The sequence below is a fragment of the Helicoverpa armigera genome, chromosome 12, assembly GCF_030705265.1.
Source record: "Helicoverpa armigera isolate CAAS_96S chromosome 12, ASM3070526v1, whole genome shotgun sequence".
NCBI classification, from domain to species: domain Eukaryota; kingdom Metazoa; phylum Arthropoda; class Insecta; order Lepidoptera; family Noctuidae; genus Helicoverpa; species Helicoverpa armigera.
The window spans coordinates 11,057,773-11,085,570 of NC_087131.1; the positions used below are offsets into that span (position 1 = coordinate 11,057,773).

The following is a 27,798-nucleotide window of genomic DNA, read 5'->3' on the forward strand; positions in this document are numbered from 1 at the left end:
AGCTGCGCAGGATAAAAAGAAAAGGTTATTAAGTATAAATAATATAACCTACTTTCAGTTGTAATTGTATTGCACAGCATTATAATAACTATTTTAAAATTTTCTTTTAAAACATTCATCAAACTTGATGTATCAAAAAATGATAAGCATTCCTATTATAGTTTTATAGTATTTTTTCAAGACATACCTTAATAAATATACACAAACAAATTAAATTGTTTCCATCTACATGTATAAGTAACAGAAAAAAACATCACTATAAATTAACGCAATAAAACACACAGGCTAAAAATACCAAAACACTGTCGCAGTGTTAAGTACTTAGCGTCGCGGTGGCTATTAATACAAATGCGACCTACTCAGTCCGACTGTTTGCATTCGATTCTTACCGCGAGTGCACGCTTGATCGATATAGATCGCAACACGTAACTCGTATTCGTTTTCGTTCTCGATATTTTTGATCCGGGGCCCGTATCGGACAGTGGCGTTTTAGGGTTGGAACTTAAAAGTAGTGTGGGACTGAGTGCCTCGTTTTATTGTGGTTTTATAATTTATTCAGTGAGGACGTCTTTTTATTTTTTTGTAAGTTCTTTTTTAATTTTTTTTACTTTTATTTGTTTCGAATTACTTTTTTGTTAGGTGTGTTATATGTAAAGAATGTTCCAATATTTTGTATTATTTTTATGTTAATTAATTATTTTTTTTACTAATCTACCTTCCATGTCGTATAAAATTGTGATTGGGGCTTAGATTGAAACAGCTATCCAATTCTAAAATTGGAAAAAAGAACTGTATGCAAATCTTTTTAAATGGAGTCGATGACTTTTAATTTGTTGTTTGCGTGACACAAATTGTTGATTGATATATACTAAATGTAATTTAAAATATAAAACGTAAGTTATTTTAGTTTCTGTAGGCACCTACTTATATTTTCGAACTATCATCAGTATACTACAAATAGCATTACCAATGGTGGTATTAATGATTGCTAAAAAAAACGTAACCGATAATTTTTCAAAATAACAGCTGTTCAAAAAGTCATCCCAGTCGCCCATTCACTCAATGTGGCAGATAAACGCCTAACCAATGAGGGACAAGCGTAGTGCCGGTAGAACTAACTAATTACTTAACACAAATAATTATAAACTTGTGACACATTCAAAACTTTATGTGCATATATTTTTCACTACAATGATAGTATTTATTTGTGCTACTATGCCATCAAATATGCAGATAGTGGAACCTATTTATGACTTCATAATTATTTGTCCTAGTATCATAATTTTTCGTAGTGAGGGTAGATTAAAAATAATAGTGATCGTTTTATGAACCAGTAACCACAAATCTTACCAGGGAGTACTGGGTTAACCGGCTAACTGGATTGAGGAGAATAGATAGGCAGTCGCTGCTTGTAAAACACTGGTACTCAGCTACATCCAGACTGGAAGCCGACCCCAACATTGTTGGGAAAACGATAGGCAGATGATGATGTTTTATAACGTAGTAAACTAGCGATTGAAAATTGATCAAATAATGCAAAGTGTGACTGTTTTTTCTTGAATCTAGATCAGTCCTAAAAATGCAACATATTGCTTGCTTATCATAAATGCACTGCATAAGCATTTATGATATTTTATATAGGTATCTACACAGTCGCCTATAAAAATTAATATTTTTTCTATTTTTATTAACTTATCTAAGAATTCTCTTCCTGTTTCCTCTTCTTTTTGGATTCAGTATATTTAGGTACCTACCTACATCTTGTTGCGTAATTTTGATTCGAAAGTCAAAATGAAATGTCAATACATTCACTTTTTGAAAGGAAAACACTTTCAGATTTTCGGTTTTGAGTCCGTAATGTTACCGGTTATTTCAAAAACCGACAAATATTTTGTTATTTTGACTTTAGAATAATACGAGAAAGACGAGATAAACCGGTCAGATAAGATAATAATCTTGTTTTGATACACGTGTTATACTTATTATACACACGTTTTATTGGAACTAATTCTTTGCGACGTTATTTTTATAATTACATTGCATTCTAAACTATATCCTATTCTGTTGTCATCAGACACACACATATTATTTATACTTAATATTAAAATATTGAACGCTGTCATCTCAGAAAATAATGGGCCTGGACTATAAAGTCTCAAATCACCAACCCGCATTGATCAAGCGTAGTGATTTAACGCTCAATCAGAAGGACCGTGTGAGAGGAGGCCTGTGCCCAGCAGTGGGACGATAAAACACTGATGACGATTAGGCCTATTTGAAAAACTATTTCAGTGTCAGATAGATTTTTAACAAAAACTAAATAAAAGTGTTAATCTTCTTGGTTATAGAGAATGGAAAGATCGAATCAATCTTTTGAAGAATAAAATAGAGTTCAATGACCTCTTACAGAACAGTGATAGTGATTGATAGATTGAGCATTTGTTTCATAATTATTTCGCCACAATTTCGTCAGAGTTCACTTATTTTGTGACACTCAAGTTATCTGACCACAAAATAATAATTAGTAGGATCTTTTTTATCACTAATATTTTTATTTTGTTAATTAGAATGATAATTGTATTTTGGATATTGAATTACAATTCACGTAGTTCATGAGCATAATTATGAATTAATAGGAAGAAATGTTTTGTTTGTACATTTCAAGTATTCTAAAATTCTAGCCGACTTTGGTGGCAACGCTTGACATGAACTGTACATTTAAGAATTGTGCTATTAAAGAGCTCTTAACTCAGAAACTAAGTAAATACTTACTTATGAAAGCTTTTCAAACATCAAAGATTAGATAAACAAATAAACAGTGCTATAACAATATAATTTTATTATACCTTACACAATCGTATCTAGAATCTGTACATAATTGAAATGATAATGAAAACAAGTAAAGTATATTGCGTTATGTCACAATGGATCACTATGTTGACATTATTATTATGAAGAAGGGAATTATGAACTACATAATTATTAATCAAATAGGTCTTATACCTTGTATGTCTCTACCAGACCTCGGGACTATAGAGTCCCGGATTTTTGGGAGGCGAACGTGGGGCCGAAGCCAACACGCTGAAGCCCTTTTGAGACAACTTTAATGAAATGGTGACACAAAACCGACGATTATCCCTGTATACACTATAGAAATGTACCAAGGACAATCCCCGGTTCTGTGCTAAACTATTGCTAACTATGGATGAAAACTACTTGGGCTATTGTGATGGGATGCTAATGGACTAGGAATGGGGAAGCTACGGGAACTATGGCACCTGCCGATAACAATGTAATAAATACACGTAAAAATGGCAGGTGGAGACTCGCCAGCTCACTTACTGGGCCCCCGGGAATCAGTCACTGAAAAGCAACAAGAGGGCAACAGGTACATGAGCGGCTGAGAAGGGTGAGGATACCTCGGCGGACTTTAAACGCAGATCACGCGCTCCCTGTGGGTCCAGCATCACCGGCCCACTCGCCACTTACCACGAGGCACCTACCCTCCGAGCATTGCTCTAGCGACTCCACTCTGACCGGCCGGTGAAGGCAAGCCAAGAGGCGGGAGACCTATCCCCCGTCATGCTTCACTCCGGCAAGCCGGAGATGGGGGACAGTATACTCTCCCTGGAGCACTCGGATATATAGCCCCGCGGGGTCGCTACTCCCCGTCATCCGCCTCAGATGCCCTGCGGGGCTCTTATACCTATTATTATGAAATCTGAAATTACCAATATTCCTTGAACAACTTAAATTGCTTCTCTGTTTCCTTGAGAAGGATTAATGTTAAGCCATGCAAAGGAACCTTAAAAAAGCTTAATTTAAAAGATCACTTAACCATACTTGTCAAGCACAGTGTTAAATGTACATATATGAACTTTCTCAGTGTATAAATAGCCTAACCCCAGAAGTGGCATGATAAAATATGTACCTCTATAGTAGAGAGATTCATTTTCGCCTTACCTTGGGTCTTGCATGCCTAAGTATTCGGGATGGTCAAAGGCATTATGCTTGTAACAGGTGTTCTCAAACGACATTGACCACATACTGTCAAATAGGCAATATTCATGTTGCCATCCGATTTGCCTGCATAAAGGTATCTTACAAAATTGTCTACCAAGACAAATACTAGATATACGAAACGTGTTCACCTATCATACAAGATTTTTTACTGAATCATATTTTTTAACCTTACCCAACGTCAGCGAAATTATTTTTATTTGCCCTACTTATAACATTTTGTTTAGTTTTCATTTATTCTATATTCAAATTCAGCATTTGTTTTATAAATCTTTTTTTGTCTGTACTTAAAGCAGTTTTTATTCAGGTCACAATATTGTCTATACTCTAGGAAGAGTATTATGTATTATGGTATTCTTTAATCAAAATCAATTGTTTCGTTCTATTTATGTCGGCTGTATCAAGAGCAGTGAACTTTTACTGTCTGTACCACAGAGGATACAAAGATGCAGAGATGCCGTACGGCAGGTAGGTCAGGTACCTTTTTTTAGGTCAAGTAACGTACCGATTCCTTGTCAATCGAGATCGATCCAATCTGCCAAAGATTAGTGTCGATTGTTTTTTTTTTTTTTATTGCTACCAACCTAAGAATGTGTATGAGTAGTACTCGTATCCCGAACACCCTTATTCTTGCTGGCTACTTTCTCAAGAGATTTTGCGTTATGTCATATTCGCTAGTAATTTTGTTCTCCGTGGTAGGTACTGCTACGCATAAATATACTGTATGTACTTAAGTACTACGATGTTTGTATGAAACCTTAGTAAGTGTGAAAGGTTTATTAATACCATTTAATTAATTAATATTATGTTGTGCAATCATTTGATAACAGTCAATGATATTATGCGAACAATTATTGTTATTAATTTGCCTTGATTATATGTCTGTAGGTATATTTTTAACCGACTTTCCATAAATTATCCGGTATATTGTATGTTTTTAACTACTTTTCTATGATGCGTAGGAATATTATACTTCAACTGATAAAGGCTAGCAAATATAAAGACTTTCAACAATTGGTTTCATAAAACCAAACCGTTATCTCACCTTCACTTCTCCTATCATTCCTTTGGCAATTGATAACTTTCTTTTTGTTTACATTTCCTTGTGTATTGAAGTAAATAAATTCAGTTTATCTTTGAAGTACCTTCACGTATGTATAGTCGACAGCAAGTCGACCTACAGGAATCTGTCAAATTATACCAAGCGAACATTAACCGTGCACTGTTGTGATTAGGTTGAAAATCTATTGAAGAAATCTGTACGTTTGTGTATTGACAGCTCACTTCATAGTATTTGCGAATGTTTGATGTTTATGTTGCTGAAAAGTATTTATTTTTGGGTGTTTGGCGTTATTTCTGTGTTTATAGTTTAGTGTATAAAGTACTCTTAAGTCCACGAATTTTAAGTTTTGCGACCACGCACTGAATGAATACAATTTACTTCCGGCCCATGGTTAAGCCCATATAATGTTATTCTGACATACATATAAGTGTAATGTTCTTTCTCTGAAGTAATAAATAAAATTCAATATTATGAATGAATGAATGCTTCTAGACTAATTTTAAACAATAACTATGTTAACCTTTAAAACATTAGCCATAAAATAAATAATGGATACTAGCCCTTTTTAGTACACTATTTAGGCTTCCTACTGTCTGCAACATGTGTGTTTGTGTACTAAATATAAACCACTGAACACGACTTGGCATAGGATCAATGGAATTACATATGGCCGTGCGTTGTACTGACGAATATGTTCTGACGAAAATTCCGTATATAGGAATACAATGTAGTATGTTGCTTGTATGTGCTTTGCATAGAATACAAATGAGAATTCGATTCTTTGGCGTATTTTCTTATTTATCAGACTTCAGTTATTTATCGTCCCTCTGCTTGGTATACCTAGGCCTCCTATCACATAAAAGGATTGAGCGTGAATCACCAATGCAGGTTGGTGATTTTAGACTTTAGAGTCCAGGGTTTTCTCGAGATGTTTTCCTTAACCTTTTAATCAGCCAATGTCACCATTGATACCAATAGATACTTAGAAAGTACATACGAACTTAGAAAAGTTGTATGGGTACTTGCCTGACCTAAAATCAAGCCCATACTTGAGACGTTGTTGGTGCTTTTACACACTAGGCCACCACAACGGTTACTTAGGTACAATACTTTGTGCAGAGGTCTCATTGATGAATGTTACACTTAAAAACAAATGAAATGGTACCTTTTTAAATATTATTGAGCTTGAATTGAAAACCCCTAAAAGTTTTTTGTAAATCAGCAGCTGCTTATAACACTCTCGCGCCCAAACACACAAAATGTAATCAGCCCGGACAACAACGAAGATAAAATAATTTTGAAACAACTGATAAATCATTGAATATTGAGGGTCATTGTTTGTTTATCACGTCACAAAACCGTGTTACGTACCCAGGAACACTCTGAGCATATGTTTGTTTATACAAACTCGAAGATAATATAACTTTTTTAATGCTTCTTCGACAAATAACCTTTGTGACCTACTTCATGTAAGATAAACAATATTTGATAAAAAGCATTTTTTAACAAGACGGCTTTACAATATAAATAAATCTTAGTATTTGTGATAGATCAATTCAGTACAGTTGGACTATTGGAAGTGGGAAAGTAGGGGTAATTATTAGCATAGGTACTAATTTTAATAACCTAAAAATACTAATGAAACTACGGTTACCAGTTATAGTGCATAAGAGAAATAAAAATACAAATATATAACGCCATAACAGAAATAACAGAAAATTGTTATGTACTCTTAAACATCTACTTTCTGGTGAAATTTCATTCGTTAATAATTTTTAAATATTTGCGGGTAGGTAGGTAAATATTGTTATTGTTTTTAACCACGTTCAATTTACGAAATATCATAGAAGTACCCGTATCCATTTTGATTCATTACTAGTACAAAGCATTACGTATTCTACATGGTATTATGTTCGATTCACACACATGAAGGCTAGATAAATCAAAAGTTGAACCTCTTTTATATTTCTGTGCAATAGATTAAAAAGTGTTTTCAAGATAAAAGGTACTCGACCAAAACAATAGGTGAGTCCATCATAGGTATTTAAAATCATCCCGACTTGATAATGATGGTCTGGTTCAATTCCTTCTCATTTTTTGGGAAGATGGTTAAATTGTAAAATTGAAGGTTAATATTATTTTTAATGAGCAACAAACTATTTTAAGTAATATCTACGTGTCCTTTTATCTATGTAGAAAGATCTAGAGAATATATTTTCCTAAAATAGAAGTCGGAACTACTAGAATGTTTTCTCACAGGCTGTCAGGTCATTAGATATCCTTGAACCAGTTGAATAGCATCGTAAATAAGAATAATATATCGAACATAAAAAACATGTTTATACTAATAAGCATCGAAAACTAAAATCAAGGCTGTTTTAATATAAATTAGAGAAATATCTGGATTTTTCTGACCAATTCTACATTTGTTGTAAAGAGTTCATTGACAAAATAAGGCTATGATTTTGCATGTTTATTACCTACGCATTATATTAATTTTAGATACAGCCGTTACCTATTTTAGAATTTGAAAGATTTTGAGGTAGGTATCAAAAATAATATCAATATGTGACTCCCAGCAAGATACTTAATTTACTAGTTACAAAGATTATACCGCACATAAAATATAATTATACTTTCATTTGACAAAAGTGAGCCTATGTTTTCGTTCAGCTTCCTTTTGTATAGGAAATACTGGACCTATTTGAAAATTCTTACAGTGTTAGATAGCCCAATTAATTTCATCGTGGAAGGCTATAGGCTACTTTTTTATCCAGATACGCGATGTTATTTCCACAAGTTGCTATTCAGAAGCTAGTGCTCATATACATCTACGTCAAATATATTTCTAGGCTTATAGTCTATCCTCAAAGAGATGTCAGCAACCCCAGAGGGGCCCAGCAGGGCCAATGCCTGCCGGGGCTGCGGGTTGTTCGAAAGAGGTACCGCGGCCCTAGCACATAAGGCCTACGACGGAACACGACGGCTTTTAGTCAGTAAGAGTCTGACACTCCCTCACCGCTGCTAACCCACAGCGGGAGGGGTCATTTGATGATTTTTTACGTCGTTAAAAAAAAAAAGGCTTATAGTCTATATTGTTTACACCTTCATATGCGGATATAGAGCTAATAATATCTTCATTGTCATCCGAACTTCCGTATTAGCAATAAATATGTTTACTGAAGCAAAAGTATGGCGTAGCGTATCCTTTTTCATATAGGTAATAATGGAATATGTGTATCGCCTGATCTGAGCTATATTCTGTTAGGAAGCAATGGAGGTAAAAATGTTTGTGAAAACTTGATACGAGAAAGGAATGCAGGACCAAATACTACTCAAAAATGGCGTTTATGTAGTAATTAATGTATGCTGTGATAATGAAGCCAAAGTCAATGCAAAAAGTATTTATTATTTGTAAAACATAGGTAAAAGTAAAATGAAGCGTAAGAGTGCATTCCTATATTTCATTTTAAATGATTAAGTAAGCTAAGATATCGTGGATAAGTTGGAAACAGATTCATATTAAAATAGTATTTTAGTAAACGGTCATGAAAAAAAGTAGCATCATCATCTGCCTTTCCCAACTACGACATATTTTCACAAAACATACAGCGAAGTTTTTCCAATAATTGTACGAGGTCACTGAACTCTGAAAATAAACCTTTTACTATTATCGTTTATAGTCAAAACATTATAGTATCGAAGAAAACTTGGAAAAGGTTGTTATCGGTCATAAAACGCAGGTTAAAGAACCCGTGGAAAGTTTCTATGTGTCGGCTGAAATCTAATAAAATACTACTAAACTACTTATTTGGTAAGTTTTTTAGTACCGAATCCGTTGTAACCCGATTTATTGGTAGTAGACTTAGCTTAGAAATATGGTATGGTAGAATCAATAGGTTGGTTCGCTAATCTTAGGGACCTATCGATCCGATTTGACATATTATATCAGTGTTAGATAGACAATTCATTACGTATAGGTAAAGGAAAAGAGTGCTGCATATGCCTTCTGAAATATATGGGAAAGTACTCTGGTCATCTGATTTATTTTCTACTACAAAAAAGACAGGAACCAGTCCACTCACTTTTATAAAGGCAGATAAAATACAATTATCGATTTTAATACAATTTCCTGAAGGAAGTAGTCAATCAAAAAATGATTAAAACAATTCATTCAATTATAACTAATCAGCTCGGTTCACAGTTCAGCGTCTATCAAAGCCGTGGAATTTTTCGTCTTGAAGTGTATCTAACTGTTTGATAATGTATAAATAAACAATGTTATTTAATTTCATAACTTTAGGCCGTTTTGCGTTTATATGTCACTTAGGTACATTGAGTAACTTGTACCTACAAAGTGTTACATGTGGTTGTTATAAAATAATTGTAATTTGAACTTGAATTAAAAGTGTAAGTTGACTCGTTGAAATCCAAAAACAGTAAAGGCTGTAATATATGTAATGTGTATATTCAATCGCAAAATAGGCCTCATATTTTTTACCCCTACCGTTTAAGGCAATTTATGTAAAACGAATAAAAACTGTATTATTTTGCAAACTGCAATTAAGTTTAGCATAATAAATACTTGCAAAATTATCAAAACTATTCTACACATTACAAGAAAAAAATCTAACGCGCATTTCTTTATTTCCAGATCCCTAGTTTAAGAGCAAAATGGCGGACTTTTCCTTCGCCAACGCGACGGAGGAGAATGGCTTCTCGGAGCTGGTGAGCGACCACCTGAAGGGCATCGGCAGGATGTTCTACCTCCACTCACCCAAAGAAACCATGTTCGAAAGAAAGGAGGATGTACCTAATTTTTTTAGACAGGTAATTTGATTTTTATATGACCATACAAGGCGCTTTTATCTGCGTCCTGAAGACTTGAGAAGTTTTTTCTGGCATCAAGTTAAAAAAGTTAAAAATTGGTCCAGCGGTTTGCATGTGAAGAAGTAAGAACCATTATGTATTCACAAACTTCCGTCATCATAAAGAGTGAACAGGGTATATTAGCACTATTCAATTGCTTATGATATTTAAGTAGGTACATTTTAAAGCAGGAATAAGTGTTAAGAAGGTTTATTAGCCAAGCTCACGGATGACCGCCAATTTTTTTCTCTAGTTAGGCAGACACGAAAAAAATAAAAAAAAGCTCATGAATAACTGATAAGTCCCAGGTTATTGACCAATACATTTTAATAATAGCCTAAAACACCTTGACTTCTTTATCGCCATACAAAAATAACCTTTAAATCAATGCACGTATGGTCCACAAAATCTAATTAGGATTGCAACATTTTCTTCCCAAGTATTTTCTTTCGCAATGTCATCAAGGCAGTATTTGTTAATATTTGAATTGTTAGTTTAGTTGATTTTATTATCAATTTTGTTCTTGACATGTTAACACTAATTTGTCGACTTTACTTTCGCTTGCGAGGTTATATCTGTACTTCTAAACAGACCTTCGTACGTACATGCGTCTGTACTTTTATGTCTATTTCTTATATTTTATGAGCTAGGCTCGTAATAAATTTTGCTTGGTCTAGCTATTTTTATATTCGTAAAGTAGCACATTTCCTTTTAATAAATAAAATACAGGCAACATTATTTTCGTTTACTAGGTCGTATATTTTTTTAAAGAAGTAACTAAAAATAAATAATCATAGTTATTGTCAAAAAGTAACTTTAATATGTGCTAACATTAACGTTGAGCCACTAAATAAGCATATTAGTCTTATTAATTTACAAGATCTTTGGATTGTAATTACATAAGCTAAAGATGTAAAATTCATTCTTTTATATCACTAACCGTCCACTATCATACCATATCTTACAAATACATGTGAGGTTTTCTCACTTTTTTATTAAAACACATTGCTTGCCATATTTACGACTTAGACGTGATATAACTGAATACAATTTCTTTTTATCTCCTTTTAAAATCGAAATCCTTGCCTTTTATTGAGGAACAATTACTGAGACGCGATCAGAATATATTTAATCTCATTATAATGTGTTTCTGGTTCATCAATCAGTATTTCGTTGCAAGATTTCCTTAAAAAGTTTTTAAAGGAAGACGCTTGCTGCATATAAATTGCGATTATTTATTTGACAGAATATGACAATAATTAACAATACCTTACATACAGGAAAATAACAATGCAACGTTATATGACAAGGATTCAAATAAAGATACATTTGAACGAAAAGAAGTAATAAATGTCAAAACACTAAGTAATCATAAATCTGCAATCATAGCTAATGCATCTAAAGAAACTAATATTACATATACCAGCACTAAGGGCCGCCGTACACGGACTGCTCGAGCAGTTAGCGGCTGAGTGAAATACACGGACCGCTCGAGCGGTCGGCGTCGAGTGCTTGAGCTGTCGGTTGTTGACTGCTCGAGCTACGACCCAACTGCTCGAGCAGTTGATTTTCAAAAAACAGTCGGCAAATGAGAAAACAGACGCCGCGAGGCCGCAAAGGGCGGGGGGGAGAGGGAAGTCGGAGAGCTGTCGACTACTCTAGCGCAGTCAACGGCTCGAGCAGTCGGTGTATGCCTCGCAACCGCTCGCGAGCGGTCGACGGCACGATGGAATTTCATCATGCAGTTGACGGCTTGAAGCGGTCGCGACTGCTCGAGCAGTCGTGTGTACGGCAGCGAATGAATGACTATAGTTCACTGCGCGGTCGCGGCTTTAAGCAGTCGGTCTCAACTGCTTGAAGCAGTCCGTGTACGGCGGCTCTAAAGTATCATTAAAGCCAGCTACAAACCAAGTAAATACTAAAGCTATAATAGAAAAAGATAATTTCAATACTCAAACATTGCCTAATACAGTTGTTGCAATAAGACCAACGGAACTCGATACATCAACATTCACTCCATGTCAGACTATTCTTGAGTATGAAATAGGTAAAGTGATACATGGGCAAACACAGGTGTGTTTTACGATATTGTGTTACCTACCTATTGATTTTTGTGCGGTTATTACCTAAGCTTAGTATAGAAAGGTATACACCTACTCCTATGTGTAGTACAACCTTCTAAGTTTGGTTCAATCAATGCTTAATGGTTTTCGTCTGATCGTTTCTGCACTTTGCTTAACGTTGAACATTATCTGTTAAAGAAATTGCTTCGTATGTTTTGCATTTTATAGTATTGTGATCAGCATGTCGATTCTATAAAATATCACAACTCACTTCGACATCACTCTCACTTCGACTTCGATCTAAAGGTAGAATTCCGTGGACGCGACAATAGTCAACCTATGAAAATGTATGGCACCGTTGCCGAGGCCCGTGACAGTCGCGCGCGGCCGACGAATTTCGTAAGCTGCTCGCGGCATTGTCAAAAATTTAATTCTGGTTTTACTAAAATTCTATAGATGTTATTAAGCGCTAGACCATGTTGAGAAGCGTACGGCCGCGAGCGGCTCACGAAATTCGTCGTCCGCGCGCGACTGTCGCGGCCCTCGGCAGCGGTGCCATACATTTTCATAGGTTGACTTTTGTCGCGCGCGGCTGCGACAATCGCGACCCACGGAATTCTACCTTAAAGTTTCGTGATTGACATTGTCAAACTACACTAGCGCTACACAATCGAGCGTGTTGACAAGTTGAACTAAATCAAAGTCGAGATTTTGACAGATCTGCCAAAATCTGTCTATCTATAGGGGAGGTAGGGGAGAGATGGGCAGTTGGGAGACATGATCAAATCAGAATAAAAGGGATGTCCTTTTATTCTGATTTCTGATCATAGTTTTGTTTTTTTTTTATTGGGTAGTTTACGTTACCGACTGGTAACGGTGTTCATCCATAGACTATGTGTCATTTCTGTGAGTTGTCAAGAACAAACACTCGTAAAAGTACTTAAATATTTTGTTGCGGTTTCGGATCGTTATAAAGAGAAAACTAATGAAAGGTGTGTGTATTTTCTATTATTAATTATTGATTGTCAAAATCTCCAGTTACGATTATAGTAAGTCGATGCAATCCACACCTATTATACCTTTAGAAGAGAGTACTACAGCAACAGTTTTATAATTTTTTATATTATTGGCCCCACGTTTTTATTTTAGTCTAATATGACCGGGACCACCTACGTAGGTTGACAGGTAAGTAACTATTTTTTATTTTCTAGTTTTCAGTGCACGTAAGATAAAACCGTTTAACTTAAAAGTTTTTTTACCGATTTTTTCATAAACTAAGTCAAAAGTGTCCAATGCTCCCTATGGTAGGGAGGCTTGGACATACCATGTAATGTATAATTTGTAAATTTTTGCTCTTCTTCGTCAGTGAAAATTTGTGAGGTTATAAATCTGCGCGAAAAATCCTTTATAGAATCTTGTTTCAGGTACCGTTGCCAACTTGATCTAGAGACTATTATATTTAAAATAGTGTTTAAATAAAGTTCTAAGTGTTTTAAAGTGTTTTTCTGTTTATTTTATACTTAAAAGCTGCCTCAAATTCCTTACAATAACAAATTATAACTAAAACATCATATTTAGCTAAAATTCTGTGTCAAAACTGATAAAATTAAAAACTGATTAATCTCGGTTGACATTTTGTCGAGTGGGGAAGTCACTAGCACAGCATTGGTCGATGTCGAGCTCACTTCACTTCGCAAGTGATTAGGTGATGTTTACAGAATGCAAAATCAAGGTCGTTCTGAATCGAATGCGAAGTGAGAGTGAATAGCGAAGTGAAATGCGAGTTGTTGTTCGAATTTTATAGAATCGACGTGCAGGCAGGCCTTGGCCCTGTTGCGCCCCGCTGGGGTTGCTGACAGTATTCTACTTGTGTAGCCCTTTCATTTGATACCCATATTTAGGGGGCTGTGCCATTTTGTGCCGGCGGCCATATTGGATTTAATTAAAGGTGTATACAAAATTTCAGACCAATCGGTTGACAGGAAGAGGGTGAAATTTGAATTACTAAATTTGATCCAAGAATAAATAATAAAACAAACTGGGTGAGCTAAATAAAACCGTTTAAATATCTCGTAATGTTGAAACTGATTGTAATTTTTAGGAAAGCTCTTTCATTATATCTAGCCGAATATAAGAAATGGCAATAAAAGTTGATAATGATCTGTAAAATCTGATTTTTTATGCAATAAATTGTGAAAAAGTGCCCATCCCTCCCCTACCTCCCCTAAAGTATGAAATGACATTTCGAATCGAAGTGAAATGCGAGTTGTTGATCGAGTTTTATAGAATCCCAGTACAGAACAAAAGATGTTTGCATATTTAGAAGTCTGAGTATGATTAAAATTTGAATCTTCTTCATAATATTTGGTAGTGATATCTACTGCAGTTTTGAATCCAATCTTATCAAGTTGAATAATTTTAGGTTGTTCATTTTATAAATGATCATTATCTTTCTTTATCTAACCCTAAATTCTTTTGTTTCCAGTCATGGCCATACTTCTTCCTCTTCATGATCCTGGAACACATAGTCCTGAGGCTAAAGGGCATGCCAGGCATCAGATTAAACGATGGTATCACCAGTATATCACATGGAATTCTCCAGGAATGTGGAAGGTAAAACAATTTTCAGATCAATAATAACTTTTTGTATTTTTTTTTTATGTGACTAGGACTCAATGTCATGTGTAATTTAGAACCAAAACTAGAAGGGTTATTTAAAGAAATAAATAAGTATAAATAAAAATGCAGACTTTGAGTTACCACAGATCTAATTTGGATGACAAGATCATAAAGCAAAGGTCAAAAATCCAAAGTCCACACAACGATATGACTTTATCTCCTAAAAAAATAACATTGGTAAAAAATTTCGTTGATATTTCTTAAAAAAATATTCTACAAGATCTAACCAATATGTCTGAACATAGTAAATCTGCAAATCCTTTTGGATTTAGGTGAAACCGCAAGTTAGCATCTTTGGCTGGCAGTCTGCCATAGTATTGTTGCACGCTTCGATATTTTCTTTATTGTTCAAATTAGACTTATATGCAAAGTATCAGTGTTCTAAGAAATACTATATCTGTATTACCACGCAAAAAGATACATTCATTTCTTTAGATGTATTATTTTTATCTTCAATAGCACTATCATCAATTTCTGCAGTATCATCCTTTGTTGTGTCTGATAGTAAAAGTCTGTATAAAAGATAGAAAAAAATCAAGATAAAGTTGGGTTAGTTAATAATTTATCTTCTTCATCAAGGTCGTTTCATTATCAACCGCTTTTAGCGCGACAAGTTATATTTATCAAAGCTAATAAATGAAACCTGTAATTTCCCCAGAGGTCTACCTATTACATTTTATTTTCTTTAATCTGAATCTCATCTTTTATGCATTATTATTAACTGGCATTTATATTCTCCCGTGTGGAATGGTGTTCCGATCATGGTCCGTCTTTGTGACGGGTTCATCAAAACCGGCTTATCAGTTTTTGTATACTGCAACTTAGTCTGCATTAATAACTTTGGTATTAATAGACTTGAATTGTTGTTATTAATGGATAATCCTTACACAGACTATGTTACACAGGTTATGTCTCTCTGTTGTAAAAGTAATATGGTTTATCTTTGTACTTAGTTCCACTTATCTCCTTTTAAAGTGTTTTCGTCTACCAGATACTTATCTAACTCTCAGGTTTATTAATGAAGGCTTTATCATAACTTTCAGGCTAGTATGGCGTGGAGCAGAATCCTTCGTTTACACATGGATATACGCGAACTTCAGACTGGTAGACTTACCCTGGGACAGTGCGGTCACGTGGTACGCGGCAGCTCTGGGCGTGGATTTCTGTTACTATTGGATGCACAGAGCTTGTCATGGTAAGTGTATTTACAAGTATAAGATTTTTTTCTTTCTTCTCAATTTTGCTTTTCTTAAGCAGTTATTTAAAGGACCTAATGAGAAAAAGTGTCATAAGATTCCCATTTGGGACAATATTGTAATTAATTTATTACAAAAGTGGGGATCAAGTCTGGCCTTATGAATTTCTGACTTCTAAATCCCCATTTGTGTCAATTTATACTAAACTAGCTTTTGCCCGCGGCTTCGCTCGCGTTAAGAAGTATTATTATTAATTAGGTATGGTTTTTGCGGCTTTACTTTTGTTTAGCGTGTAAAAAATGAGGGCCTACAAAACTTCTTTGTACACAATATTCTTTACTAATCTGTCGTTAGGCGCTAAAACTATTAAGTTATTGGGTGAACTTACTCGTGAGCAAGCAACATAAAACTGTCCATGAGAGAAGCAATGTTCTCTCAAGTCAATACCCGCAAATTTGAGAGTTTGCCCCTGAGACTTATTTATTGTCATGGCAAAGCAGACTTTTAGGGGAAACTGTAATCGTTTAAATTCGAACGGGATATCGTTAGGTATTAATGGGATTCGTGGTATAAATACAGTTTCCCCTGTTGCACACCCAGTTAATATAGTGGCTTCCACTATATTGCGATGTAACGCTTTCACTTACCAACAATAGGGACGACAGTACATTCTTCAACTTCTCCATTAACGTTTAGATTTTCTTTAGCCATTAAAAAAAAAGTCTAACCAACAAAACCTAAACTTAAACCAAACGAAAACAAAACAAATGCCAAATACAACGCAGTCTATGACCAAAACGACTAACCAAAACAAAATGCCAAGAAAAGAACCGTCAAATATAATCCGCTAGAAATATTTATGTTTAATATGTCAGTGAGGAAGGCAATCCGCAGCAACCAAACAAACAGATTACCTACAGTTCAGTTCGAAGGTAATTAACTGGCGGAAAATCTTAACACCGCGATTCAGAAATGAGACGAAAATGCACAGCGGTAGGCAGAACTTCTCAACATTTAGAACTAAACATTATTTTGTTCGTTCCATTACGTACTGATAGGTTCAAACTAATACATTTTACATCCTTCATCATCCCTTATTTTATCACCCGTGGGGGTTGAATGGGGGTTGAATTAATCAAAATCGTATTTAAGCGAACGTCATCATAAAATTCTGATTCGTCATCAGGACTTCTTCATAAAATCTAAGAAGATGTATACAAACTTTCATCCCCTATTTTATCCTCTTAGGGATGGAATTTATCAAAATCCTTTCTTAAGGGTTGCCTACGCCATAGTAGCTTTATGCATGCAAAGTCTCAGTCCGATCGGTTTAAAATTGACAAAGTTTCATACAAACTTTCATCCCCTATTTTATCCCCTTGGGGGTAGAATTGATCAAAATCCTTTCTTAGCGGATGCCTACGTCATAACATCTACCTGCATGCAAAATTTCAGCCCGATCCGTCCAGTGGTTTCAGCTGTGCGTTGATAGATCACTATGTCAGTCAGTCAGTCAGTCAGTCACCTTTGAGTTTTATATATTTAGACAAACATTCTCTAGGTATATGAAAATTCAGACTCAGTTCACCAAAATCTGACAAGCTTTATACAATTTACCAAAATATATTCATGAAATTCTGTGTCTTCACAGAGGTCCACATTCTATGGGCACAGCATCAAGTCCATCACACGTCTGAGGACTTCAACATGGGCGTCGGCATCAGACAGTCTATGCTGCAAGGATGGTGTGGATTTGTAAGTATTGAGTTTATATTATATTTCTACTATTGAAGTTCTTGATGTTTCCCTAGTATCGGACGCATTTTTATGAAATCTTAATATTAAAAGTATGAGGTACTTTTTTGTGAAAAAAAGTCTTCAATCAGCTTTATATCTAACTCCATTCATCTAAATTGGATTAACGGTATTACCGTTAAGAACGAAAAAGTTCCTGCATTGGCTAAATCAAATATTTATCCGCGAATCTGTTGCTTACCTACAAAAATATTCCACTTTGATAATAATCAGCCGTAATGGATCGAATAATAATTAGAAGCTAAACAAAGAAACTGCTAAGTCACTAATGAAAGAATCATGACCATTGCTAATCCATCGACTACTTTCACCTTTGAGATTAACTCGAAGATTATTGTATCCGAATTATTAGTAGTAACATTTGAACTGTAGTGCAAATAGTAATCAGAAAAGAAATCCTAAATAACATTTAAGTATTTAATATTTTACTAGTATCGTTTACTGAAATTCATGGAGCCAAATTATTCAGACGAAGTTACGTGATTGTTCAAACAAAATAATGTTATAATGCAGTTGGTATTCTTAATCAAATGTATTACAAAATACTGGGAAAAAAAGTCTATACAAAATTTTCATTCAATATAAGTATAGTCCAACTTGATGATTCTTAAATCTAAAACAGCCTTTTTGAATGAAATGATAACATGAAATTATATAACTGTTTTGAGAAACACTAAAATACAAACACCTTAAATATTCCATAGGATTCCATACTGTTCAGGAAGCCATTTTGTTTCCTTTCTCTATAGATTTTCTTCTGTCTTCCATTACGAAGTTATAAATAATACATAAGGAAAGTCGATAGCACTAAAAGTTTTGGTGTAAGATCGTGACTCCGAATATATTGGCGAGATGTTACCACTATGTGGGCTTTGTGGCTTTTAAAACGTTTTTATGGGTAGGGATGTTTTTTTATGAGTGTAATATTAGTAAAAGAAATAACCTACTAATGTGCCTACCTAAACCTAGGAAAGACGTGGCGGAGGCGTATGATATAAAACGTATAAGACTATACTCTCTAAAAGTATTCAATAATATTGTACTAAACTCATAAAAAGAACATTATTAAAAAATAAACACAGCTTTATTTTTCTGCAACATCGTCATTCATAAAATTCTTTTAACATTTGTGTACAAATGTATAAAAAAATACAACACAAAATGCACATACCTATGATTTAATAAAAGATTCCACTAAAACAATAAGAGTATTCTTCTCATACTTCAACTGCATAGATCACAAAGTAACGTACAAAAACATTCAGAAAGGGAATGAACTCAGAATAATTTAAGCAAGACAGAGCAACTGACGTGATGGAGTAGGTACTGCAAAAGGGTTAATAAAATATTAATATATAAAGTTCAGGATAAAGATAAACTTATGTATATTTTTGGATCCATCGATCAAGGAATACTACGCCTTCGGGCGATACACGATACCCACAAAAAGTTTATCATAAAATCAAATGCTAAATAACACAGGGAAAGACGAAAAAATATCTTAAGCTACAAAAAGGCTTCTTCCAAAAATAAGTATTTAAGGCATGGAAAAAAAAACATTTAAACTACTCCTACCTTCCTACCTACTTACGTTCTTTACAAAGGATAATCTCACGTCTCATCTTTTCGCAAATCATCATTTTTTTTTATTAAGCAAACATGGTGATTAACGTTCAATCCTTCTCCTTGTGAGAAGAGGCCTGTGCCCCACCAGTGGGACGATAAAAAGACTGTAACTGTCTTTATTTTTTTATCCTTATATTTGTTTTCAGGTCTTCTACCTCCCACTGGCGCTGGTGATTCCTCCAGCTCAATTCGTGATGCACCACCAGTTCAGTTACCTGTACATGTTCTGGATCCACACTGAGGCTATCAAGAGTCTGGGACCTCTGGAGTACATCCTGAACACTCCTAGCCATCATAGAGTGCACCATGGTAAGTTTTTCATACCTTTACTCATATGACCGAACTAGGACCAAATTCATGATAGCGAGATAAGAGCAAATAATATGATTGTAAATAAATAAATGACTATACTGATGCCATTAATATTTTGCAATTTTGAAACTCTAAATAGTTTTCATATTTTTACACTCACCATTGATTAGGTATCAAAGAGTTGACTATTCCGTAAAAATCTGTAGCTCACTAATAATGACATTACTTAAATTTAGAATGTCCTTATTCTTACACCTCTTTTCCCAGCTTATCTAGAAGAAATATTCAGTGCTACCGATATTCATTCCCTTAATTTCTTTTATAGGCAGCAACAAGTACTGCTTAGACGTAAACTACGGCGGCGTGCTCATCATCTGGGATCGTCTCTTCGGCACCTTCAGACCTGAGACCGATAAGGTTGAGATCGTATACGGCCTCATTTACAACCAGCCTTCCTTCAACCCTCTTTACTTGCAGGTAATTGTTTGAAATTTTTATCAAAACGCAAATTCATTTGGGACTGTGCAAACAGAAATTTTGAAGGCTCAATTTTAAGCCTCGTTTTTCTGCTTAAAATTCCGTTATTTGGTCCAAAATATTAATATGTAGTAGGTACATATTCATAACCCTTTGTCACACAAGAATGTGGGACATCTAGCATGTGTATCAATCTGTTTGCAAACAAAAGAAGTCGTCATTAACAAAGACCTATTTCACAAAAGGAATGGGTTTAATCCAGTTCAAAATTAACGCAGAAATTGGAACACTCAGTTCGAATAATCCTTTAATTAGTACACGAACACATGTCCTAGAAAATCGCACTCGAAAACAAAAGATACGACACCGTCATACGACCTTATTATGTAAAACAGATAATGTTTACCAAATTTCAGAGAAAACGGATCATCAAATATTTAATCTCATATTTCAGGACACGTTCGCTTACTAACGTAAATATAATAAATAGCATATTAAATCCAGATACGAACATCTCGTAGGGTAAACATAATATAGCAATTAACCTCAGAAAATGGAGGAACGCAGCAAAAAGTGGTACTTTACAAGGGATTATAAGGGCGGGGTTAGACATACGGCGTGGGATTTTCAGCCGCTTACAACTAAGAAGTCGTGAAGCGACATAAGTCTGACTGAAAAATTTTAGGGCCTTGAGAAGATTATTCGCAATCCTTTCTTTTACATCAAATAGTATATTTACATGACTGAGAATGAAGAGCTTATACCCACATATTTTCGGAATACATTATGTATGCTGTATGTCTTACCCTATTCTCAACAAAGTATAAGCATCGAAAAGCTAGGTGACCACAGCTTTTGTTTTACTTGAATATAAGCCCTAGACCAACTAAACAACATTTGAAAATTACCTTTGAGATAATAAATTATACGCCTGTCTTAATAACCAAACACTTAATTTCACTCAGTACTGCGCATTGCTCACTAATCTTTATCAGGCGCTTGAACATACACCACAAAGTATGTATAAGCCTTTATACCTTTGTACGTTACCCGTTAATATAAGGTTTTGTGGCCTGTCACGACGATGATTACCGACAAAAAATAAGCATAAAGAGAAACCCGTATAATGAGGGAACGAGCTCGTTTGTTATAATGTATATTACGGTTTGTGTAGTACGGTATTACGGTTAACCGACAACAATATACAGTGTCTTTTACTTTGTGCTTATTAGATTAAAAGATTGTGGGTGTGTGTGTTTTCTTTCTCTGTGAATATGGGAGGTTTTTGTCGCGTTTTGTTTTAGTTATAATGTGGAGAGTTTGTCCTACATTTCGACACTAATATTCCTGATACAAAATGAGTTTTAACTCTTCGTAATACCATCAAAAAAGGATCATTATTATCCTCAGTACAAACATCAGCCTTTAGTAAGGTACAATGCCATCATTGCAAATACTGCCCAGTCTTCAAATAGGTGTAGTAGATATCAAAAACCTGCAGAATTTTGCAGTACACCAGTCATTATCTTGATTTTTCTAAATAATTATTGACCACATAATTTTCTTTCTTCCACAGGCGTTCTACAACAACTACGTAGTTGAGAAGTTCCGTTCATTCGACACATGGGAGAACAAGCTGAAGGCAGTCTTCTGGGGTCCCAGCTGGGAGCCAGGCACGGCCAGATTGGGTGACGAGGATATGAAAGTTGATGTAAGTAGTATACATTATAGTTATCTTATCTTAAACTGGATTAATAAGTGGCTAATTTATGTGTTGTGTAAATATACACCAGGGGTCTACACACCAAAGCCGCTGACCCGGCGGCACAGCCCGGCGGCACGACAGCCGCGGCATGTGGTGTTCTAGTAATTGTCAAATACTCTATGAAAGCCGGCGGCATGATTGTACAAAATACGGCCGGCGGGTTGGGCCGCCGGGCTGTGCCGCCGGCATCAGCGGCTTTGGTGTGTAGACACCTACATTTAACTCAGGACATTCATCGTCTTCCGAGCATTTTCCCAGGACTTTGACACTAAAATAATATTATTCGTTTTTTTATGAAGTTTTAGGGTTTTTACATAGGTACATAGTTTCTAGACGGCGCAATGTTTGCAAGTACCTATATAATAAAAATAAAAACTACGATTTTGAAATTATGTTACCTCTAACGAAACACTGTACACTGTGTGTTAAGCCTTCTATTAAATTAATCGGGTTTCCAAATATTTTAGGTACACAATTTAATTTAAAGCAGACAAAGCCTTATTTTAATAAGAAGATAAGTACTATTACGACCGCATCTCAAAAGCCTGACAGAGTAATTATTGAACCGCTGAGATCGTCGATAAGTACCTAAAGATTTAAAATTTAAATTCAGCCTTCGAGGGAATTTAAATTTAAATCGAATTATTTAAATTCACTTGATTTGCATGCGGTAATACTAGTGGCAATGTTTACCACATTGACAAAAGATAAATTATTTAAAGCATAATTTTTGAAAATGAAAAACTGTATGAGGCATATCTTGATATGGGGTAAAAATATTAAGACTTAACTAAAAATAACTCAAACTAAAAATAAAGGTCAAAAGATACAGTAATATCTAATAACATAATGGTAGAAAATAACTCAACCTTTACAAACAATATAATTTGATATGCCGGTTCTAAGTTAAATATCGCTGGTCATCTTTATTTCCTTAGTTACGTGGGAGTAAAATGATAAAATAGATTATACGTATAAATATATAATTTGCTATAATGTCGTTCGTATTATTTTGACAGTCGTATTCAAAGTATTCTTTAATAACATCTTATAAATAGGCCTACGACCAACCTACGACCGATGGACTAACTAAATATTTTAAGTACTAACAGTCTTCTAGGGCTGAAAGTTTAGAAAAAAAATCACATGTTCTACTTCAAAAATGGACCTTAAAGATAAACTACTAAGGACTTTTTTCCAGCTCCGATCTATTTCTTTAGTAAGAAAACTAAAACCTTTTTGGCCCTAAATATAGAACTTATACCGACCCACCGCATATTATTTCGGGTATGCCCTACCAATTTCCTTCAGAATGGAGCCCTTGATCTATTTTATTAGCTCCATAAGCGACAAGGTCGCTAAATTAATGTTTCATGTACCCTAATATTAGTTCTAGTTTCATAACGTTAGTATCACGCCTGTTTTCCTGAATGGCTAGGCAGAATTCTATCTATTTCTCTGTAGTTGCCTACATACAAGAATTAATTTCATAATGTAGAAGAAAACTTACTGATACTGGTCGTGAATTATTGAAAATGACACATTATGCAAATTCCAATCTAGTATTTGCCCAGTATCCATTTATAATAACTATAGCCACAATTTTTTTTATCATTGATAACATTCACTATGGAGTGTCTTGCCTACGGATGCCTCATTTATCGGACATTCGTTAACATTTCGAAATTGATTTACTTTTTTTTCTATTACTTTTACTTATGTAGGTATATTTTATTGTTATCAGGTTGAAAACAGAGATAAGTACGACGTGCAGCTACCCGCCTGGTGCAACTGCTACCTCGTGGCTCATTACACTATTGTGCTCTATGGGTTCTTCGAGCTGGCTTCCAGATATATGGTGAGTTACCTTCTTTTCATATACTAAACAAATATAAACAGAGCTATTTACAAGTTCATTAACATTATAATTAAAACGCGTAAATCCTCACCGCTGTCTTCGGGAGCATGTCCAAAAGGCTGGCAGCATTGTCACGCTGGATGGCAATGTTTGTTAAAGTTATTAAAAAAAAATGTACGCGGTCGAATAGAGAGTCTCTTTCTTATGGAGAAGTAAACAGTGTGGGTATCAGGATACAGTCAACAGTTAGACAGATAAAAGATGAGATTATTTTTTTAGAATGAAATAATAGTAAAATGTAGCGAAAAAAAATAACAGCATTTTTGTTCATGTCGGTTAAAATAAATAAAACTTCTTATACGGAGACTTAGCAACCCTCAAAGGTTAAGTATTTTTGCTCAGACTATTTCGCCCACATAGTCTGAACAAATATGATACATAATACGTCTGTATCGCTTAATCAGGATCCAAATATAATATTCAGATTAATAAGCTCACCTTGGGGTAAAAATAATGACTATCACGTTTCAGTCAACCTTTGTCACTACCCTGTGAAATTGGAGCGAAGGCGTCCACAAATATTGTTACATACCCTATTTATTGTGACGATGTATATTAAATATAAATATACAAGTTTACCGACATAAATACAAGTAATAACTGATGTGGTCTTCTTTTTCTTATTGAATGAGCTGCAGATTTAATCACCTAACGAGCTCTGGTGTCAGATTATTTTCAAATCCGAATGAGGTGGTATAGACCGATGCAAAAAAGTCCTTACTAATGTTATAAATTCGAAAGATTTTATTACAGAGATAGGTAGTACTCTTGAGGCTTTTTTTATTTATATGATTAGAATTCCACCAAGACCTAAGTGAAACTGAGGTCGAAAGCCTGACTACTGCATTTCACTTCACGTTATCATTATAATCCTGATTTTAAGAAACTTTCGTCTCGGCATTAAAGCTGAAACAATTTTTTCAGTTGACGTCGCTTCTAATAATAAAACTCTTGTAACAAGCGAAGTCTAACAAAATTGTTTGAAAGAAAACTTGATGTTATATTTTAAGTCGCATTTCGCATGTCATATTAAGGTTTCCAAGTTCCTTGAATATTCTAAAATTAGCGCAAACTTTATGAAGGAAATGTTGCTTATTTATTATTTTAGCCCGACCTGTGAGGTTTTGCTATCCCTTTTACATTTAGTAGTTTTTCAAAATTTGAAACGAAAATAGCGCGTAATGATACATGTGTTAGGTACTTGAGCAGAAAATAACTTCGAAAGCTTGATAAATCAATTAACTATTATTACTACTGTATGATACATATCAAACCTTTCTTTAGAAGTAAATTAATTAATCAGATAATAGTAGCTAGGTAAGAAGCTTACATCGGATCGGGAGCAAAGAATCATTGGGAAAGTTTTAATGAAAGTCACCTTTTTCATTTCGATTTATTTTATTCATTATCCGAGACGTTGAGTAGATTGGATTAAAATCAATTAATTTTCTCTCTATAGAACTAATTGTAGGCTAGACTTTTGTACCTAGATAATCAGGGCTCATTGAGTCTTTTAATATTTTATCCAAGTTTTTAGAAGGTGATACCAGAGATATCAAGCCAAAAAACATAGTAAGATACGGTCCAATTGCAAAAAAAAAATGTCTAAATAAGTAAAATTATTTACTTAATACTTATAAAACTGTAACTATTTTTGATTGGCTTTCAAAGTTTGAACTACAAGTCAAAAGTTGTTGAAATCTCAATGTTGAACTCCCACGGAGATGAATTAGCAATTTGACGTTCCTAGGCAATAAAGTTTTAGCAGGATACTTATCAACTGACTGGAAAAGTTATTTTGAAGTTCTTGTAGTTCAATAATAATAATTCATCATGAAAATCAAAAACAGCTCTGTCATTTTAAAGAGGTCTTTCTTCTTAAAAAGTAAAAAAATGCCCTCCCTTCACGGATTCTAAAATGAGCCATTAAAAATCCAACATACAAATCTATAAACAAACGAACACCTCAGAAAAGAACAGACGTTATAAATATTCAATAGCAGAAGTTACTGAAACTCATGTAACTCTCAAAAGCATTACAGCTATAAAACGTAATGTTCCCAAACTCCTAACTTTGAAAACCGACAATCTTACTTTACGTTCCCTGTATATGTCATATGTCGTAAAATTTTAGATGTGGGGACCCTCTCTGTGAATTTCTATTCAAATTGCCGTGAAGCTGTATCTTATCTTTCGAAACATTAAGCTAAATCTGCAGACATTTAGGTTTAGGTTTATACAGAGGATTGTAACAACGGTTGAACCGACAGAAACAATTATAGTTATTTGTTATAAATTTATTTCAATCTTTGTATCCGACATTTTGTTTCTAAAATTAATTTCTAATTTACTTTTGTAGCTAAATGTTAGTTCTGAAGGTCATTATCTGGGAATAAACTTGCCATATTTGGAAACTATTGGAGGGTCAAAGAAAATAGTTTTGTCAGAACCCTATCATGTTGATTGTTTCAATTTGTATATCCCGATGATTTTAGATCTCCTCACTCGTCTTTTAAGGTTAAGATATTTTTGAACTGTTTATAACATATATTCTTAACACTTGTTTTCTTTGTTACAGGGCATGACACCAATCTCAGTGCTAATCTTCGTCCTGTACGTGATTGCTTCTCTCACCATCATCGGAATGTTGTTCGACAACTCCAAGCACGCCCCTCTCTTGGAGGTCATCCGCTGTTCAGCCCTCGCCTTCCTCACCAGGAGTGTGACCATCACCAGCCCCGGCTTCGCCACAGCACTCCAAACCTTCTACGTAGCATCAGCTATGTTCTGGTGCCTTAACATCCTCAAATTCTTAGAAATCAAGAAGACGAAGAAGGTCGAATAAGTTTTCACGACTGATTTTTTTTTTCGTGTTTGATTGCCGGAATGACGTTTGCTATGAAATGGTAGATGATGTGTGCAGGAATTGAACTAGTGTAATTTTTTTTAAGTCCAAGTCCTATTTTTTCTTTGGGTTTAAATGATTCCTGTTTCGTCGTCTTGTAGAATGCTTGACTTAGGAAATGTTAGATAAGTGCCTAAGAATGTACAAAAATGAACAGATTAAGCCAAGTTTTGCCTTAGTAGTGATAATTCAAGGGTTTATATGAACATTGTATAGTATATTGTTGTAAATTGCTTCAGCGGAATTCTCATTTCGCGTATGCATGTTAAAGGAATTCCTGAAATTAGTTAAGCAAAATAATGGCCAGAAATTGATGTTTTATGCTATGGAATTATTTCTTAGTTATTTCAATTAAAATAGCTACAATTTTATTATTCTATTAAACTTTAAAATTTCGTGAGATGAAGTTTACTGCCATTGTTTTAATTGTTATTTATTTGGCATAGTAAGGCATACCCGATATAATTATATCTTTATGTCTATACTAAAAACCTACCGCTATTTTTGTTTTAGTATGAAAGCATAATACTGTTTGGGTAGGCTGTATCTTTTCTCTTGTACTTTTAATTTTTTTATCAGTGTCACTCTGAAGTATAAAAAAACACCATACGGTATTAACACAATAGAAGGTTTTTAAATGAAATATATTATCTGATTACGTCTTTAGCCTAAACGAAATGTAGACACATTTTCATAAACTAAACAACGAAATTATGATAAACCATAATTAGTTAATGCAATAATTATTATAAAATGTAAATTAAATACTTGACCTGTAGTCATATTTGTACAATAAAATACATAATAAGTTTACGTAAAGTTAATTATAAAAAACACACTTTATATTTTTACGAAAATACACCAAATAAATAGAATTTTTAAGGTAATTATAGCTTAATTAAGATAAATAATATTATAATTATTCTTTGAGTGTACAGCTGGATTGTATGAGAATAATTTATAATTGAATGAATTATTTCAAGTCGCCCTAGCATTTGTATAGCTTATAAATTATTAATAATTATGTTGATCAAAGTAAATATTGATAACTTATTTGTTACGATTTTATTGAATACAACTTTTTTAGCAA

At 34.3% G+C, this 27,798-nt stretch overlaps 1 protein-coding gene across 1 annotated transcript; it reads left to right on the forward strand.

Moving 5' to 3' along the window:
* The first annotated feature begins 354 nt into the window (after nucleotides 1-354).
* On the forward strand, nucleotides 355-27,798 carry LOC110374334 (alkylglycerol monooxygenase). The gene is made up of 10 exons (XM_021332005.3): nucleotides 355-582; nucleotides 9,738-9,913; nucleotides 14,501-14,628; nucleotides 15,738-15,889; nucleotides 17,542-17,645; nucleotides 19,478-19,640; nucleotides 19,969-20,120; nucleotides 21,697-21,831; nucleotides 23,630-23,743; nucleotides 26,382-27,798. The coding sequence occupies exons 2-10, from the start codon at nucleotides 9,758-9,760 to the stop codon at nucleotides 26,646-26,648; spliced, it is 1,371 nt and encodes a 456-aa protein (XP_021187680.2). The 5' UTR covers nucleotides 355-582; nucleotides 9,738-9,757; the 3' UTR covers nucleotides 26,649-27,798.